Source organism: Erythrolamprus reginae, chromosome Z (genome assembly GCF_031021105.1).
Source record: "Erythrolamprus reginae isolate rEryReg1 chromosome Z, rEryReg1.hap1, whole genome shotgun sequence".
In the NCBI taxonomy this organism is placed as follows: domain Eukaryota; kingdom Metazoa; phylum Chordata; class Lepidosauria; order Squamata; family Dipsadidae; genus Erythrolamprus; species Erythrolamprus reginae.
The window spans coordinates 7,395,713-7,414,040 of NC_091963.1; the positions used below are offsets into that span (position 1 = coordinate 7,395,713).

Below are 18,328 nucleotides of genomic sequence, written 5' to 3' on the forward strand. Positions count from 1 at the left end.
TCAAAAGCCCAATGGGGCTTATTATCAGGGGATGTCTTACTTTGGGGGAAACAGGGTAGTGGGCCTTTGTTTTAAGCAGGGAAAGAGAGAACTGAGTTTGTGTGGGGAGGAAAAGGGGTCCTCTTTATTCCCATGATACTTTACTACTCTTGGTCAGGGCAAGCAGCTTTTGAATTTAAAATCCAGGCAAATACCATCCATTCTTCAAAAGGTATATCATTTGAGTGGGAAGGTGTTGTGATTCAGCCTGAGGCTCCTCAGGGACTGGCTGGATCTCTGCCGGATCCATGCCCAGAGGAGGAGGACAGTGAACAGGAGGGGGAGGACCAGGCAGACGGGGGAGAGGAACGTCAGGAAGAGGAGGAGGGAGAGCAGCCTGAGACCCCCGGGGGGGCCCTCTCCCCAGCTAGTTGCCTGGATTCATTGGGATGAAGACCCACAGGCTATAATAGACATGAGGCAGCGACGACGGGGCCAATTAGAAAGGTATTTCCATCCCTGAATTGGCAACAGCTGGGTTTGGGTGTGGTTCTCCTCAGCAGGGTTGAAAAGGCAGGCCCGCCCTTACAGTCTTGTGGAGAGTTATCAATTGGGAGTCCTGTGACCTTGCTTCGAGTCTAGGCGTCTCTGATCTTGGCTTGTGGCCTAGAAGTCTGGAAGACTTGGGGGAGGCGTGGGTTTTATTATCTCCAGCGTTGTTTTTGCCAGCAAGAATCCTGTTTTATTGCCTGGCCTTCGTGAAACCTCTGTGAAGCTTCATCGTGTTCCTGTCTGTAAGAACAGTTTTTGTTACCTGTGTTTGCTTTGAATTATATAAACTGCCTTTGCTTTTGACCAGTGTGTCTGGATACTCCTTTTGGTTGGTGTTGGCGTCTGGGGGGACCCAGACAGAACAGAAGGGAACCCCATAGGAACTCTAATTGCATAAGCTCAAAATAGCCTCAGTTTAGGGCACATTGTCCTATAGCAGCACCGAGGCCAATCCAAACATTGAATAAAGCTTTTTACATTTCTCCCATTCATTTGTTTATTTGTTATGGAATTGACTTATGTAGCCACCTGTCGACACATGATTCAGAGCAGCCCATGAAACGTATAAACGAGACTCAATTTTAGAAACAAGACTCAATTTTAGAAAACCTTATAATGAAAGCCTTAGTATAAATGTCACAGTTACGGTAGGAAATAGGAAATACATATGCATGTACAATGGCTTGCCTGTAGAAGTTGTGGAGTTTTTGAGAAGAGATTGCGCCACCGTTTGTCTGGAGTGATATAGGGCAGGGCGGTCAAACTCTAGGCTTGTAGGCCGAATGCGTCACGTATTGGCCACGCCAATGCCCGATTTAGTGAAGGGGGGAAAAGTCCAGGTACGTCATGCAACACCGCCGTGATGCCATAAGCTTAATGCCTCTGGTATAGGATCTGCTACTTGAACAGGGGGGTTGAGCTAGATGATTATTATTATTATTATTATTATTATTATTATTATTATTATTATTTATTAGATTTGTATGCCGCCCCTCTCCGAAGACTCGGGGCGGCTCACAATAATAAAAACAATATTATAGCAAAACAAATCTAATATTAAAAGAAGCATATAAAACCCTATCATATATTTAAAAACCAAGCAGCACATTCATACCAAACATGAAACAAATATAAAGAAGCCTGGGGGGAAAGGTGTCTCAACTCCCCCATGCCTGGCGGTATAAGTGAGTCTTGAGTAATTTACGGAAGGCAAGGAGGGTGGGGGCAGTTCTAATCTCCGGGGGAAGTTGATTCCAGAGGGCCGGGGCCGCCACAGAGAAGGCTCTTCCCCTGGGGCCCGCCAAACGACATTGTTTAGTCGACGGGACCCGGAGAAGGCCAACTCTGTGGGATGTTATCTGCCGCTGGGATTCGTGCGGTAGATGACTTCCAAGTTTCCAAGTCTGGGGCAGTATAATGTCACACAGAGCCAAAGATAGAAAATCTCCAGACATAGATAGTCCTCAAATCATGATTTTCTTGTGGCTTACAATGATGACTGTAACTTGAGCCATGGATAAATTTCCTACGTATCATAGGAGGTTTTCTGCATGCTTCTTGGCAATCTCGGAGTCCTCGGAGAGGGGTGGCATGTAAATCCAAACAAACAAACACATCTCAAAGTTCTATTAAAAAGTATGTTGAGTTTCAGCCTTTTTCTTTCCTAAAATGGACAGAATGTTCTTGAATAACGTGTAGAGCTGCCTTAAGCTGATCTTTGGTTTTCTTTCTCCATACCCAGAGATTAGATTCTGATTCAAGCTGTTCAGATGTCAGCACGGTGGATCAAAGACCTCCTATCCCTGACATTCCCGAAGTCAAGAAGGAACCTCAAGACTGCTTCCCAAAAGGTGAAGACCAGCTTTCTCTGCAGAAAATTAGTACAGTTAAACAAATTTGTTGAAATATTGATCGGTAGCAGTCATCCCTTCTTACTAAATGTGCCAACTCCAAATGTGCCAGCTCACATTAGAGAAACATCTTTCAGCTGTGGCGAGGGGGGCGGTTGCCCAGGTTCGCCTGGTGCACCAGTCGCGGCCCTATTTGGATCGGGGGTCACTGCTCACAGTCACTCATGCCCTCATCACCTCGAGGTTCGACTACTGTAACGCTCTCTACATGGGGCTACCTTTGAAAAAAGTTCGGAAACTTCAGATCGTGCAGAATGCAGCTGCGAGAGCAATCATGGGCTTCCCTAAATATGCCCATGTCACACCAACACTCTGCAGTCTGCATTGGTTGCCGATCGGTTTCCGGTCACAATTCAAAGTGTTGGTTATGACCTATAAAGCCCTTCATGGCACCGGGTCAGGTTATCTCCGGGACCACCTTCTGCCGCACGAATCCCAGTGACCAATTAGATCCCACAGAGTGGGCCTTCTCCGGGTCCCGTCAACTAAACAATGTCGTTTGGCGGGACCCAGGGGAAGAGCCTTCTCTGTGGCGGCCCCAGCCCTCTGGAACCAACTCCCCCCAGAGATTAGAATAGCCCCCACCCTTCTTGCCTTTTGTAAGCTTCTTAAAACCCACCTCTGTTGTCAGGCATGGGGGAACTGAGATATTCTTTCCCCCTAAGCCTTTACAATTTATGCATGCTATGTTTGTGTGTATGATTGGTTTTAAAATAAAGGTTTTTAGCTGCTTTAGTATTGGATTGTCGCATGTTGTTTTTACCACTGTTGTTAGCCGCCCCGAGTCTACGGAGAGGGGCGGCATACAAATCCAATAAATAAATAAATTATGGTTCACCCAAAGTCTTATTTTTTTTCCACAAAGACCAGTAAAACAAGATTGATATGCTGGATTTTGTATCACAATATCATAAGCCGGACTCTTCCCAAGCGTCTAGGACTGTGTGATATATTTTTATGTGATGCGTGCAGATTCAAGTACGGTGGCCTTTTGCAACGTGATTTTGTCAATGTTTATTGTTTTCAAATGCCGGCTGAGGTCTTTTGCCACAAACCCCAGGGTAACGATTAACACTAAGACCACCTGTACTGGTTTATGCCAGAGTCGTTGTAGTTTGATTTTAAGATCCTGATATCGGCTAATTTTTCTTGTTTTTCATCAATTCAACTGTCACCTGGTGTTGTGGTTAGCTCTGGCCCAGCTCCTGCCCCAAGGACTGTGGATGTGGGGGAGACATCAACATGCTGCAGGCCTGTTTTGCCCCCGGTGGAATCTGATGATGAAGGCTCCTCTGACCAAGAAGACATGAGTGACAGGGGGGAGGAGAGTGTGGCAGACAGCTCAGAAGGAGATCAATTATCTAGCTCCTCTTTGGATTCGGAACAAGAGTTAATGATACAGCCACGCATGCAGAGAGCGATGCAAAGGCAACAACAACTGAGAGATTATTATCAAAGAAAATGAGGCCACCTGTGGTTGGGTGGGGCTGTGGTAATTAGTGAGGCTGCTATAAAGAGCAGCCTGTGGGTTTGGCCATTGTGGAGGATTATCTGATCATTGTGTTTCATGACTGCTTTACTGACTTTGACCTTTTGTGTGCTGCTTTTTCCCCGCTTTGAAACTAAACCAGAGAAAAGTGTGTTTCACTTTGTGAAGGAAGAAGGACTGTGAATTGCCTCACAGCTGCAAGCTAAGTATCACACAACTGATAAGGGACTTGTACAAATTACCAGTTTGTTTGGAGACAAGTGCTCTTTGCTATACCAAAAGAGGGCTTGGTTTATGTGAATTTTCATTATAAAGAACATTGTTTTGAATTTTCAAACGTGTGTGTGTCTGAAATTTGTACCTGTGAATTTTTGGGAGGATTCTACCAGAGAGCCCGACAGAACACCTGGTATGGCACTGGACCAGGATATCTCCGAGACCGCCTTCTGCCGCACGAATCCCAGCGACCGATTAGGTCCCACAGAGTGGGCCTTCTCTGGGTCCCGTCAACTAAACAATGTCGGTTGGCGGGCCCCAGGGGAAGAGTCTTCTCTGTGGCGGCCCCGACTCTCTGGAACCAACTCCCCCCAGAGATTAGAACTGCCCCTACTCTCCCTGCCTTCCGTAAACTCCTTAAAACCCACCTTTGTCGTCAGGCATGGGGGAACTGAAACACCTCCCCCGGGCATGTACAATTTATGCATGGTATATTTGTGTGTGTGTTTGTTAGAAAAATGGGGTTCTTTTTTTAAATATTTTAAAGTTATTTGGATTTGTTATGAAGTGTTGTGTCTTGTTGTGAGCCGCCCCAAGTCTGTGGAGAGGGGCGGCATACAAATCTAAATAATAATAATAATAATAATAATAATAATAATAATAATAATAATAATAATAATCAATGATCCACACTTTTTTCTTTTCCACAATTGTGAGGTCTGATGTATAGTATTTCAAAACCTTGTCAGTTTGAATTCGAAAGCCCCAAAGCATTTTGGCATGTTTGTTTTCAACTGCTTTCTCAGGTTCATGACCCCAACGGTTCTTTAACAGTGATAGACGGTCATTGTGGCGCAGGTTCCAATGGAGCATCTGGGCCACGTAGTTGCACCTCTGTTTGTAGTCCATCTGTGTGATTTTCTTGCAGCCGCTGAGGATGTGATCAATTGTTTCATCAGTTTCCTTGCAAAGTCTGCATTTTGGGTCATCAGCTGATTTTTCGATCCTGGCTTTGATTCCATTCATTCATTCATTCATTCATTCATTCATTCATTCATTCATTCATTTATTCATTCATTTATTTATTTATTTATTTAAATTTATTATCTATCTATCTATCTATCTATCTATCTATCTATCTATCTATCTATCTATCTATCTATCTATCTATCTATTTATTGGATTTGTATGCCGCCCCTCTCTGCTGACTCGGGGCGGCTAAAAACAGTAATAAAACAGCATATAATAATAATCCAATACTAAAAACAGTTAAAAACCCATTATTATAAAAACCAAACATACATACAGATATACCATGCATAAAATTGTAAAGGCCTAGGGGGAAAGAGGATCTCAATTCCCCCATGCCTGGCGGCAGAGGTGGGTTTTAAGCAGCTTACGAAAGGCAAGGAGGGTGGGGGCAATTCTAATTTCTGGGGGGAGTTGGTTCCAGACGGCCGGGGCTGCCACAGAGAAGGCTCTTCCCCTGGGTCCCGCCAAGCGACATTGTTTAGTTGACGGGACCCGGGGAAGACCCACTCTGTGGGACCTAACTGATCGCTGGGATTCATGCAGCAGAAGGCGGTCCCTGAGATATTGTTCTGATTGCTTGCTCCTGGGCTGCAAGAATGAAACCTTCTCTCTCCTTCTTCAGTGTTCCATTAATGAGCCATAACCAGGTCTTCTCCTTATCAATTTTTCCTTCAATCTTGTCGAGGAACTGCCCATGCGAAGCTTTATTATTATTGTATATTTTCATGATTGTTGTTAGCCGCCCCGAGTTTTCGGAGAGGGGCGGCATATAAATCCAATAAAACTTAAACTTAACTTAAACTTATGGAGCCAGCTGTCGGCTCTGGTTTGCATTGTAGTTTTCCTATACTGATTCTTTGTCTGCTATGCTTTCAGAAGCTTCCGGTTATTTACGTCAATCAAAGAACTCCTGATCCATATTCCAGAAGTAATAATTTCTATGTTCTTTATTTCAGTCTTCATGAAATTGTTTCCATGCTGCAGAGTGAATACAGATACATTTCCAGGCAACATTTGGTGGAGATGTAGGAAAACCTGCTATAAAATTATAAACCACAATTGGTTTGAATCCTTTATTATATTCATGATATTGCTGAGTAGTGGTGCTCTGGTAAGTTTGCTGTACTTAATCAACTCTGCTTTTCTCTAGCTTCTCCTGTTAATAACACACTAGTAGTGTGTATGTCTGTGTATGTCTGTTAGTATATGGGGTCTTTTAAATCTTTTAATTTTAAATTTGTTAGATTATTTATGATTTGTTTCCACGTGTTGTGAGCCGCCCCGAGTCTTCGGAGAGGGGCGGCATACAAATCTAAGTAATAAATAATAAATAAAAAATAAGTAGTGCAGATATTGGACTAGACTGGAATGTGGAATATAGAATGCAATGGAATAGAGTAGAGTACATACAATATTTGATTTTTCTTTATAGTCTAATGGACATCTGATTTATAATTCCAGACCTTTGAAGATATTTACCTCGAAAAAAGAAAGACCATAAAAAAAATTCTCGAGTATGCCGATGTCTTCTTTTTCTGTATCTTTTTCTTGGAGATGCTTCTCAAATGGGTAGCCTACGGATTTAGAAAATATTTTACCGACAGCTGGTGTATTCTTGATCTCTTTATCGTGTGTGTGAGTACCATGTATTTTCTTGTTATGTGCATTGCTGCCATGTGGGGATAGGAAAAGTAGTTTCTCACATAGAGAGTCTGAGAAAAACCCATTCCCATTTCCTATATGGAGTTCAATGTAGAAAAAAGTAAGGAGTTGCATTCAGTCACCAAAAACAAATATACAATTACAAATTAGATGAATCTTGTCTCAATGACAGTAACTGCGAAAGGGATCTTGGAGTCCTAGAAGACCAGTGGTTCCTAAACGTGGCAACTTTAAGACTTGTAGACTTCAACTCCCAGAATTCTCTAGCCAGCTATAATAATAATAATAATAATAATAATAATAATAATAATAATAATAATTATTATTATTATTTATTGGATTTGTATGCCGCCCCTCTCCGCAGACTCGGGGCGGCTAACAACAATAATAAACACAACATGTACAATCCAATAATAAAAAACAACTAAAAACCCCTATTAAAAAACCAAACATACACACAAACATACCATGCATAACTTGTAATGGCCTAGGGGGAAGAGCTATCTCAACTCCCCCATGCCTGGCGGTATAAGTGAGTCTTGAGTAGTTTACGAAAGACAAGGAGGGTGGGGGCAGTTCTAATCTCCGGGGGGAGTTGGTTCCAGAGGGCCGGGGCCGCCACAGAGAAGGCTCTTCCCCTGGGGCCCGCCAAACGACATTGTTTAGTCGACGGGACCCGGAGAAGGCCAACTCTGTGGGACCTTATTGGTCGCTGGGATTCGTGCGGTAGCAGGCGGTTCTGGAGGTAATCTGGTCCATTGCCATGTAGGGCTTTAAAGGTCATGACGAACACTTTGAATTGTGACCGGAAACTGATTGGCAGCCAATGCAAGCCACGGAGTGTTGAAGAAACATGCTATGCTATGCTATGCTATGCTATGCTATGCTATGCTATGCTATGCTGGAGAATTCTGGGAATTGAAGTTCAGAAGTCTTAAAGTTTCTAAGTTTGGAAACCACTGTAGTAGACAATCACTTACATATGAGACAGCAGCCCAAAACAGTCAACACAATCCTAGGCTGCCTTAACAGGAGGATAGACTCACATGAAGTACTAGTACTACTTTATAATGCCTTGGTAAGACTGCACTTGGAATATTGTATCCAGTTTTGGTCCTCACAATGTAAAAAAGATGTTGAGACTCCAGAAAAGGTGCAGAGAAGAGCAACAAAGAGGATTAGAGGATTGGAGGCTAAAACATAAAGAGCGGTTGCTGGAATTGGATATGTTCAGTTTGATGAAAAGAAGGACTAGGTGTGACATGATGATAGTATTCCAGTATTTGAAGGGCTGCCACATTGAAGAGAGGGTCAATTTATTCTCCAAAGCAATTAACCTAAAAGTTTACGAAGTTGTTAATCTAATCTTGCGTAGTTTCTTCTCTGGCAATATTAAACTGCTAACCAGAGCATACAAAACATTTGCCAGGCCAATCTTCGAATACAGCTCACCCATCTGGAGCCTGCACTGCAGATCAGACACTAATACAATTGAGAGAGTCTAGAAATATTTCACAAGAAGAGTCCTCTACTCCTCTGCTCACAACAGAATATCTTATTCTATCACACTTGAAATTTGGGGCCTAGAAAAAAGCTAGAACTGCATCACCTTCAATCTGATCTAAATGTAGTTCATAAAATCATCCACCACAATTATCTACCTGCCGGTCAATGAATATTTCAGCTTCAACTCAATGTAAACCGCTCAAAACTCGACTACAGAAAATATGATTTCAGCAACAGAGTGATCAACGCCTGGAATTCACTACCAAACTCTACGGTTTCTTCCCCAAACACTTTAAACTTAGACTGTCTACAGTTGACCTCACCCCAGTAAGGGGTGTGTTGTGTGCATAAGTGCACCAGTGTGCCTACTCTCCCTGTCCTACTGCCCTATTGTCCAAATTTACCTATACCTACTTTGCTTTTGTTTATGTTATGGTATGATATAACCTGTTAACTTGTACATGTTTTGATAGATAGATAGACAGACAGACAGACAGATATATTAGATAGACAGACAGACAGACAGACAGACAGACAGATAGATTAGACAGACAGACAGACAGACTAGATAGATAGATAGATAGATAGATAGATAGATAGATAAGATAGACAGACAGACAGACAGACAGACAGATAGATAGACAGATATATTAGATAGATAGATAGACTGATAGATAGATAGATAGATAGATAGACTGATAGATAGATAGATAGATAGATAGATAGATAGATAGACTGATAGATAGATAGATAGATAGATAGATAGATAGATAGATAGATTAGATAGATAGATAGATAGATAGATAGATAGATAGATAGATAGATAGATAGATAGATAGATAGATAGAGAACCTGAAGGCAGGACAAGATGCAACGGATGGAAATTAATCAAGGAGAGAAGCAGTCTAAAATTAAGGAGAAATTTCCTAGTAGTGAGAACAATCAACCAGTGGAACAGCATGCCTCCAAAAGTTGTGGGTGCTCCATCACTGAAGGTTTTTGAAAAGAAACAGGACAATCATTTGTCTGAAATGGTAGAGGATCTCCTGCTTGAGCAGAAGGCTAGACTAGAGGACCTCCAATATCCCTCCCAACTCTGATGTTCTATGATTCTGTAATTCTTAAGCTAGTGAAGGCAATAGATGGAGAGTACAATAAAATGGGGTGGGGATGAGGAAGAGGAAAGTATAGATCAGGGCTATCATGACAAGCATACACTTGATACTTGCTAAACTTCTTAGCATGTTTTTTCCTGGAAGTAAACCAGAATTACATGGTTGTCCTTTTGCAGTTCAACTGTACTTTTCCTGTTTTTCACAGGTTTCTTTGCCTATGGCAAGTGGTGCATCAAAGACAAGACAGTGCGACAGTAATGTCTCCACAAAATCTCTAAGAACATTGAGGGCTCTTAGACCTCTCCGAGCACTGTCTAGATTTAAAGGAATAAAGGTATTAAATCTTCCTTCCTTGCTTGCTTCCTTGCTTCCTTCCTTCCTTCCCTCCCTCCTCCCTCCTCCTTCTTTCCTTCCTTCCTTCCTTCTTTCCTTCCTTCCTTCCTTCCTTCCCTCCTCCCTCCCTCCCTCCTCCTTCTTTCCTTCTTTCCTTCCTTCCTTCCCTCCTCCCTCCCTCCTCCTTCCTTACCTTCCTTTCTTCTTTCCTTCCTTCCTTCTTTCCTTCCTTCCCTCCTCCCTCCCTCCTTCCCTCTTTCCTTCTTTCCTTCTTTCTTTCTTTCCTTCTTTCCTTCCTTCCTTCTTTCCTTCCTTCCTTCTTTCCTTCCTTCCTTCTTTCCTTCCTTCCTTCTTTCCTTCCTTCCTTCCTTCCTTCTTTCCTTCCTTCTTTCCTTCCTTCCTTCTTTCCTTCCTTCCTTCTTTCCTTCCTTCCTTCCTTCCTTCTTTCTTTCCTTCCCTCCTCCCTCCCTCCTTCCTTTCTTCCTCCCTCCCTTTTCCAAATATGATATTTCAAATACTGTATGCCTATGTTTTGGAACTAGATTTTGTTCTATTTCAGGGGAATAGGATTGATTGACGCATTGTTTCAGTCATAGCTCCTTCTTTTTCTGCTTTGAGCATTGCAGGACTATTAAAGAACATTTAAGATGTTAAGGAATATTCTAATGAAAAAACATTTCCTGCTACCCCAGTCAAATTCAACCACATATTTCAATAATGCTGCTTTACCTAATATACGTCACTTTAGATTAAGAATTTATTATTCAAAATACTGCCCTGTGGGAGGAAGGCAAATCATCCTTTGTATACATAGCAGCACTTGTCCTGACGTGGTTTGAAACTTTTAACTCATGAATTCTGTTTTTCCCACCCTTATGGTCCATCTGCTATTCTCCCAGATTCTCCTGATTTTTAATGGAAGGAGAAGGAAAACACTTTGAAACCTCATCTAGTTTAGAATGCACAGACAGGTACAGTTTGGGGCGAAACCATGGTTTGTCCAAGTTCAGGCAATCGGATCTTGTACAGGGAGGCTGTTCTACAGGACAATGTTTCTCAACCCTAGCAACTTTAAGATGTTTGGACTTTTTAAAGAGTCTTTTTTAAGACTCTAGAGATGGTGCAGAGGAGAGCAACCAGGACGATTAGGGGGCTGGAAACTAAAACATATGAAGAACGGTTGCCGGATCTGGGCATGGCTAGTTAGTGAAGAGAAGGACCAGGGGAGACATGATAGCATTCTTAGAAACATAGAAACATAGAAGATTGACCGCAGAAAAAGACCTCATGGTCCATCTAGTCTACCCTTATACTATTTCCTGTATTTTATCTTACAATGGATATATGTTTATCCCAGGCATGTTTCAATTCAGTTCGTGTGGATTTACCAACCACGTCTGCTGGAAGTTTGTTCCAAGCATCTACTACTCTTTCAGTGAAATAATATTTTCTCACGTTGCTTCTGATCTTTCCCCCAACTAACCTCAGACTGTGCGCCCTTGTTCACTTTAAAAACACTTCCCTCCTGAACTTTATTTAACCCTTTAACATATTTAAATGTTTCGATCGTGTCCCCCCTTTTCCTTCTGTCTTCCAGACTATACAGATTGAGTTCATGAAGTCTTTCCTGATACGTTTTATACTTAAGACCTTCCGCCATTCTTGTAGCCCGTCTTTGGACCCGTACAATTTTATCAATATCTTTTTGTAGGTGAGGTCTCCAGAACTGGACACAGCATTCCAAATGTGGTCTCACCAGCACAGGATCACAACCTCCCTCTTCCTGCTTGTTATACCTCTAGCTATGCAGCCAAGCATTCTACTACTTTGTGGCAGCACCTCAAGTCTTGCAATACTTCAGGGGCTGCCACAGAGAGGAGGGGGCCAGGCTGTTTTCCAAAGTCCCCGAGGGCAGGACAAGGAGCAATGGATGGAATCTGATCAAGAAGAGATTCAAGCTGGAAATAAAGAGGACAATGAGAACCAATGGAACAGAAGATGCTTTCAGAAATGGTGGGAACACTTGAGACTTTCAAGAAGAGATTCGACTGCCATTTATCGGAAATGGTGTAGGGTCCCCTAACTGAGCAGGCAGGTTGGGCTAGATGACCTACAAGGTCCCTTCCAACTCTCTTAATCTGTTAAACCTTAAAGCTGCATAACTTCAGGACTACTCATTTGTTCATACTACAGGTGGTCTTTGACTTACGACAGTTCCTTTAGTGACCATTCAGAATTACAATGGCACTTGTAACCATTGTTTATGATAAACTTATGACCATTTTTATAGCACTTGAGAATGGTGTGATTGTGTAATATTGATTGGGTTTTTTTAATATTAAGGGATTTTAACTTCAGTTTTACTAATATTAGATTTGTGCCACTGCTTATTGTATTTTATTATTGTTGTGAGCCGCCCCGAGTCCTTGGAGAGGGGCAGCACACAAATCTAATAAATTATTATTATTATTTTTCACACAATGGCCACGTGATCATCAATTCAAACATTTGGCAACTGACTCATATCTATCACAATTGCAGTGTCCCACCAGGGTCACGTGACTCCCCCCTTTTGTGATCTTCTGACAAACAATGGGGGGGGGGGGAACCAGATTCACTTAACAGCCGTGTTACTGATTTAACAACTGTGATGATTCACTTAACAAACGTGGCAAGAAAAAAGTTGTAAAATGAGGCAAAACTCACTTGTTTATTTGTTTATTGTTAGACTTGAAAGGGACCATGCAGGTCATCAAGTCCAACCCCCTGCCTGAGCAGGAATCCTATAGGGGAAGTGACATAGGGGAAGGTTTGGTAGGGAAGGTTTGCCTATTTGCCGATGACTCTAAAGTGTGCAATAGGGTTGATATTCCTGGAGGGGTCTGTAATATGGTAAATGATTTGTCTTTACTAGATAAATTGTCAAAGCAATGGAAACTGCAGTTTAATGTTTCCAAATGTAAAATAATGCACTTGGGGGAAAGGAATCCTCAATCTGAGTATTGCATTGGCAGTTCTGTGCTTGCAAAAACTTCAGAAGAGAAGGATTTAGGGGTAGTGATTTCTGACAGTCTCAAAATGGGTGAGCAGTGTGGTCGGGTAGTAGGAAAAGCAAGTAGGATGCTTGGCTGCATAGCTAGAGGTATAACAAGCAGGAAGAGGGAGATTGTGATCCCCTTATATAGAGCGCTGGTGAGACCACATTTGGAATACTGGAGTCCAGTTCTGGAGACCTCACCTACAAAAAGATATTGACAAAATTGCACGGGTCCAAAGACGGGCTACAAGAATGGTGGAAGGTCTTAAGCATAAAATGTATCAGGAAAGACTTAATGAACTCAATCTGTATAGTCTGGAGGACAGAAGGAAAAGTGGGGAACATGATTGAAACATTTAAATATGTTAAAGGGTTAAATAAGGTTCAGGAGGGAAGTGTTTTTCATAGGAAAGTGAACACAAGAACAAGGGGCCACTATCTGAAGTTAGTTGGGGGAAAGATCAAAAGCAACGTGAGAAAATATTATTTCACTGAAAGAGTAGTAGATCCTTGGAACAAACTTCCAGCAGACGTGGTTGGTAAATCCACAGTAACTGAATTTAAACATGCCTGGGATAAACATATATCCATTGTAAGATAAAATACAGGAAATAGTATAAGGGCAGACTAGATGGACCATGAGGTCTTTTTCTGACGTCAGTCTTCTATGTTTCTATGTTTCTATAGCACCCCAGCCAAGTGGCAGTCCAATCACCTCTTGAAAGTGTCCAGAGTTGGGGAGTTCACAACCTCCGCAGGCAGGTTGTTCCAATGGTTGATCGCTCTGACCGTCAGGAAGTTCTTCCTTACTTCTAGGTTGAATCTCTCCTTGGTCAGCTTCCAGCTGTTGTTCCTCGTCCGGCCCTCTGGTGCCCTGGAGAATAGAGTGACCCCCTCCTCTCTGTGGCAACCCCTCATATACCTGTATACAGCTATCATGTCCCCTCTGCCCCTCCTTTTCTCTGGGCTATCCATGCCCAGTTCCCGCAATCTCTCTTTGTAAGTCTTGGTTTCAAGTCCCCTAATCATTTTGGTTGCTCTTTTATGCACCTTCTCCAGAGTTTTAATGTCTCTTTTGAAGTGTGGTGACCAGAACTGGATGCAATACTCCAGATGTGGTCTGACCAGGGGGTAGTAAAGTGGTATTAGTACTTCCCTGGACGGGAATGTCTCACTTAGCAACATAAATTCTGGGCTCAACCTGGTGGTCCATACTATTATATGTTCATATATACTATTATATGTTCTTGCAATGGGAATTGATTGTGCATCTCCGATTTTTCTTCTTCTCCCTTTAAGGTGGTTGTAAACGCCCTGGCTGGCGCTGTCCCTTCCATTGGAAATGTGCTTCTTGTTTGCATTGTACTTTGGCTTCCATTTAACATCTTAGGTGTGCAATTGTTCGGAGGGAAATTTACATGTGGCAACACTGAAAATAAGAATAGTTGTGTTAATATGACCGTCAACTTTGATCACGTTGGGAATGGGTACCTGGCTCTCCTTCAAGTGGTATGTCTAATAAAATGAATATTAAATATCTTTGAAATACTAATAGAAAATACAGTGATACCTTGTCTTACAAACTTAATTGGTTCCGGGACGAGGTTCTTAAGGTGAAAAGTTTGTAAGACGAAACAATGTTTCCCATTGGAATCAATGGAAAAGCGATTAATGCGTGCAAGCCCAAAATTCACCCCTTTTGCCAGCCGAAGCGCCCGTTTCTGCATTGCTGGGATTCCCATGAGGCTCCCCTCCATGGGAAACCCCATCTCCGGACTTCTGTATTTTTGCGATGCTGCGATTTCACTGAGGCTCCCCTCGCTGGGAAACCCCACCTCCGGACTTCCGTTGCCAGCGAAGTGCCCGTTTTTGCGCTGCTGGGATTCCCCTGCAGCATCACAAAAACACAGAAGTCCGGAGGTGGTGTTTCCCATGGAGGGGAGCCTCAGGGGAATCCCAGCAGTGCAAAAACGGGTGCTTCGCTGGCAACGGAAGTCCGGAGGCGGGGCATCCCAGTGGCAGCGGTGGGTTTGTAAGATGAAAATAGTTTGTAAGAAGAGGCAAAAAAATCTTAAACCCCGGGTTTGTATCTCGAAAAGTTTGTATGACGAGGCGTTTGTAAGACGAGGTATCACTGTACTTGTAGCTCGGGTTTTAGATTTTGGCATTGGTTTGCTCTCCAAGCTTGGTTCAATATGATCTAAATCAGTGTTTCCCAACCTTGGCCACTTGAAGATATTTGGACTTCAACTGCCAGAATTCTTCAAGTGGCCAAGGTTGGGAAACACTGATCTAAATGACCTAAATGTTTCGATCTGATCTAAATGTAGTTCGTAAAATCATATACCAAAATGTCCTTCCTGTTAATGACTATTTCAGCTTCAACCGCAGCAATACACGAGCACGTAATAGATTCAAACTACCGTAATTTTGGGAGTATAAGACGCACCCTTTCCTCCCTAAAAAGGCTGATAATTTGGATGTGTCTTATACTCTGAATGTAGCTTCCCCCCCAGCCCTAACTGGCTGATAACAATCTTCCCAGCTCTTACCTTGCAGGCTCTTTTATAGTTTCTCTCTGCAAAGAATGTTTTTCAAGCTCTAAGTCATTGCAGGGTTTTTCATTGCTCTGAATAAATTTCTTTCGAGCCCTAACCAGGCGCTAACAATGTTCCCAACTCTTATCAGCTTGCAAGCTCTTTCATTGTTACTCTCTGCAAAGAATGTTTTCCAAGCCCTAAGTCTTTGCAGGGTTTTTTTCCATTGCTCTACTTGCTCCGAATGTTTATTTTATTTATTTATTTATTAGATTCGTATGCCGCCCCTCTCCGTAGTTTCCTGGTGCTAATTATTTTCCCAGCTCTCACTGGCTTGCAAGCTCTTTCATTGTTACTCTCTCCGAATAAGGTTTTTTTTAAAAGCCCTAACCAGGGGATAAAATAATGTACTGAAGATGACCAGACTAAGGACACTAGCCAGATGAATATCTGGTAAGCAGATTCTTTCCCCTATTTTCCTCCCGGAAAACTAAGGTGCCTCTTATACTCTGGTGTGTCTTATACTCCAAAAAAAATACGGTAAATGTAAATCGCTCCAAACTCGACTGCAGAAAATACAACTTCAGCAATAGAATGATCAATGCCTGGAATGCACTACCTGACTTTCTGGTTTCTTCCCCAAACCCCAAAAACTTTAACCTTAGACTGTCTACTGTCAACCTCTCCCTGTTTCTAAGAGCTCTGTAAGGGGCATGCATCATTGTGCCTACCATACATGTCCTACTGTCCTAGTGTCCTCTTTAATCCTTACTTTTTACTTACATTATGTTTATACAAACTACTACTATCCTATACTTTTTTGACAAACAAACAAACACACACATACATACATACATTTCTGAACTTTTCATTACCAGACTAGGTAACATCATCAGCATAATTTCCTTGTTCTGTTCTCTTTAGCTTATAAATGTCTTGCATGGCCGGGTGGTCAGTTGGTTGTGTGATTGGTTGGTTGGTTGGAGCTATATTTAATATAGACATTAAATATCTTTCATAAGGTGTGTGTAGTCAGGATATGTTATTTATAGCACGATTGACCTTTCCAGCTTCCTAAGAGGTCGGTAAGGGGCGCACATAAGTGCACCAGTGTGCCTTTCGTCCCCTGTCCAATTGTCTTTCCTTTATCTCATATATCATATATATTTTCTTCCTTTCATATATCTTCTCCTCTATTTTTACATATTATCTTTATATATATTACTTAATGTCTATTCTCTTCCATATGCATTGTGTATTGGACAAATGCATAAATAAACAAATAAATAAATAAAATAAAAGATTGTTGAAAGTTGATTTGTGGGGAAATTTGCTTAAGGAGAGAAAGCTAGGAGGAGAGCTTTAAAGAAAAACAGTGCTGGGAAAAAGGGAAAAAAAGACAATTAAAATGGCCTTGTGCTATTTGGACAAAGTTCAAATTCAATCCTTTGTGTTGACACTGCAGAATAAGAACTGTTAGTTGATTTTATTTATTTATTTATTATTTATTATTTGGATTTGTATGCCGCCCCTCTCCGAAGACTGATTATGGTTAGCATGATGGTTTTTGAGGTAGTAGTGCCATAGTTTATAGGATGCCCACCCCTGTCATGGTGCTTGGCTACACTTCCTGCTAATGCTTTTAGGGCCTTTAAACTTACTTAATAACTGCTTTATATACCCTTCCCAACTATTGTAGATTATTTTAAAAATAAAAATTTCTTCCAGTGGTTTTGAGTTACTAATACCTCAAAGGCACAATTAGGTTATACTCTGTACCACTGGTGGCCTGCAAAATAAGAACTGTTAGTTGATTATGGTTAGCATGATGGTTTCTATAGTTATCTAAACCTAGTATTTCATAAAATAGATAAAGGAATCTGGTAGGTGCGTTATAAATAAAATTAATAATAGTCATAATTAATTCCCCTAACTCTAACAGTATAGACATTTCCTAATAAAAAAAGGAATTGAGTCTTGATGCTTTGAACAAAAAAATTGGACATCTTTTTTTTATTTTTTGTTTACATATCACATAAAGATTTTATTTCTCTGGGATGGGAGGCATAAATCTATGTTTCTATTTTTATCCATCAAAGGAAGCAGATGGATCAAGGAAAGTCAGTACTGTACCATCTCTTTTTCAATTTTCTGTGATCTTTCATTTCAAATTCAAATCCTCTAGCCCAGTGGTAATATTTGAAGTGAATAAGGCAAGAAAATTAGCCTCTTAAAGTAAAAACATAATAAATAAGTTGTGGGAATAATAAAAATAAAAATACAGTATGGCATGGGAAAAGTAACTCCATTGTTTTATATTTCTATGTTTTGTCCAAGAAAATGGAATGCTTGTTATCTAATATGCTTGCACCTAATAAGGACTTCATATATTTCTGAAGAAAAAGAAGCAAATATATTTTTTTGAGTACAGAAGAGGCCCTGTCGTGGTATATCGGGAAAAGTTTGCAATGATTTTTGCGAACACAGTAAGGTCTGCCTCTATAAGGCAAATCAAGGAGAAAAAGCATAGAAAAGTTTAATAATTTGGCTTAATAATATCTCAATTTGTTTTTTCCCCCAGGCAACATTTAAAGGCTGGATGGACATTATGTATGCTGCAGTAGATTCAGCTACTGATGTAAGCCGGTAAAAAATAATTTGCTATGTTTTTCTCTCTCTCTCATTTTTCCAGATAGCTTCCTATTCAATTAGCAATCTTGCACTATTGTCTCCAAAACTGTAGTTTTTCAGCCTTAGCAACAGAGAAGCTGTGAGATAATAATAGTAGATCTTAAAGGTTGGTTAACATTGTGTCTAGAAGAACAGTAAAGATTTGACATTGATCAGCTGACATTGTTTAGGTACAGGTTTGGGATTAAGTATTAAAAATAAGAATATTCAAATCTCTTTCCAAATTTGGGGGAGAGTTGGTTCCATAGGGTTGGGGCAGCCCTATTACC

General features: G+C 41.3%; 1 protein-coding gene across 1 annotated transcript in view; it reads left to right on the top strand.

Moving 5' to 3' along the window:
- LOC139153307 (sodium channel protein type 5 subunit alpha-like) overlaps positions 1–18,328 on the top strand; it is an 83,228-nt gene that overhangs the window by 50,657 nt on the left and 14,243 nt on the right. Inside the window, 6 exon segments of the mRNA XM_070727057.1 lie at positions 2,273–2,381; positions 6,135–6,289; positions 6,640–6,869; positions 9,717–9,795; positions 14,131–14,340; positions 17,950–18,006. Coding sequence (XP_070583158.1) covers positions 2,273–2,381; positions 6,135–6,289; positions 6,640–6,869; positions 9,717–9,795; positions 14,131–14,340; positions 17,950–18,006 — 840 coding nt within the window.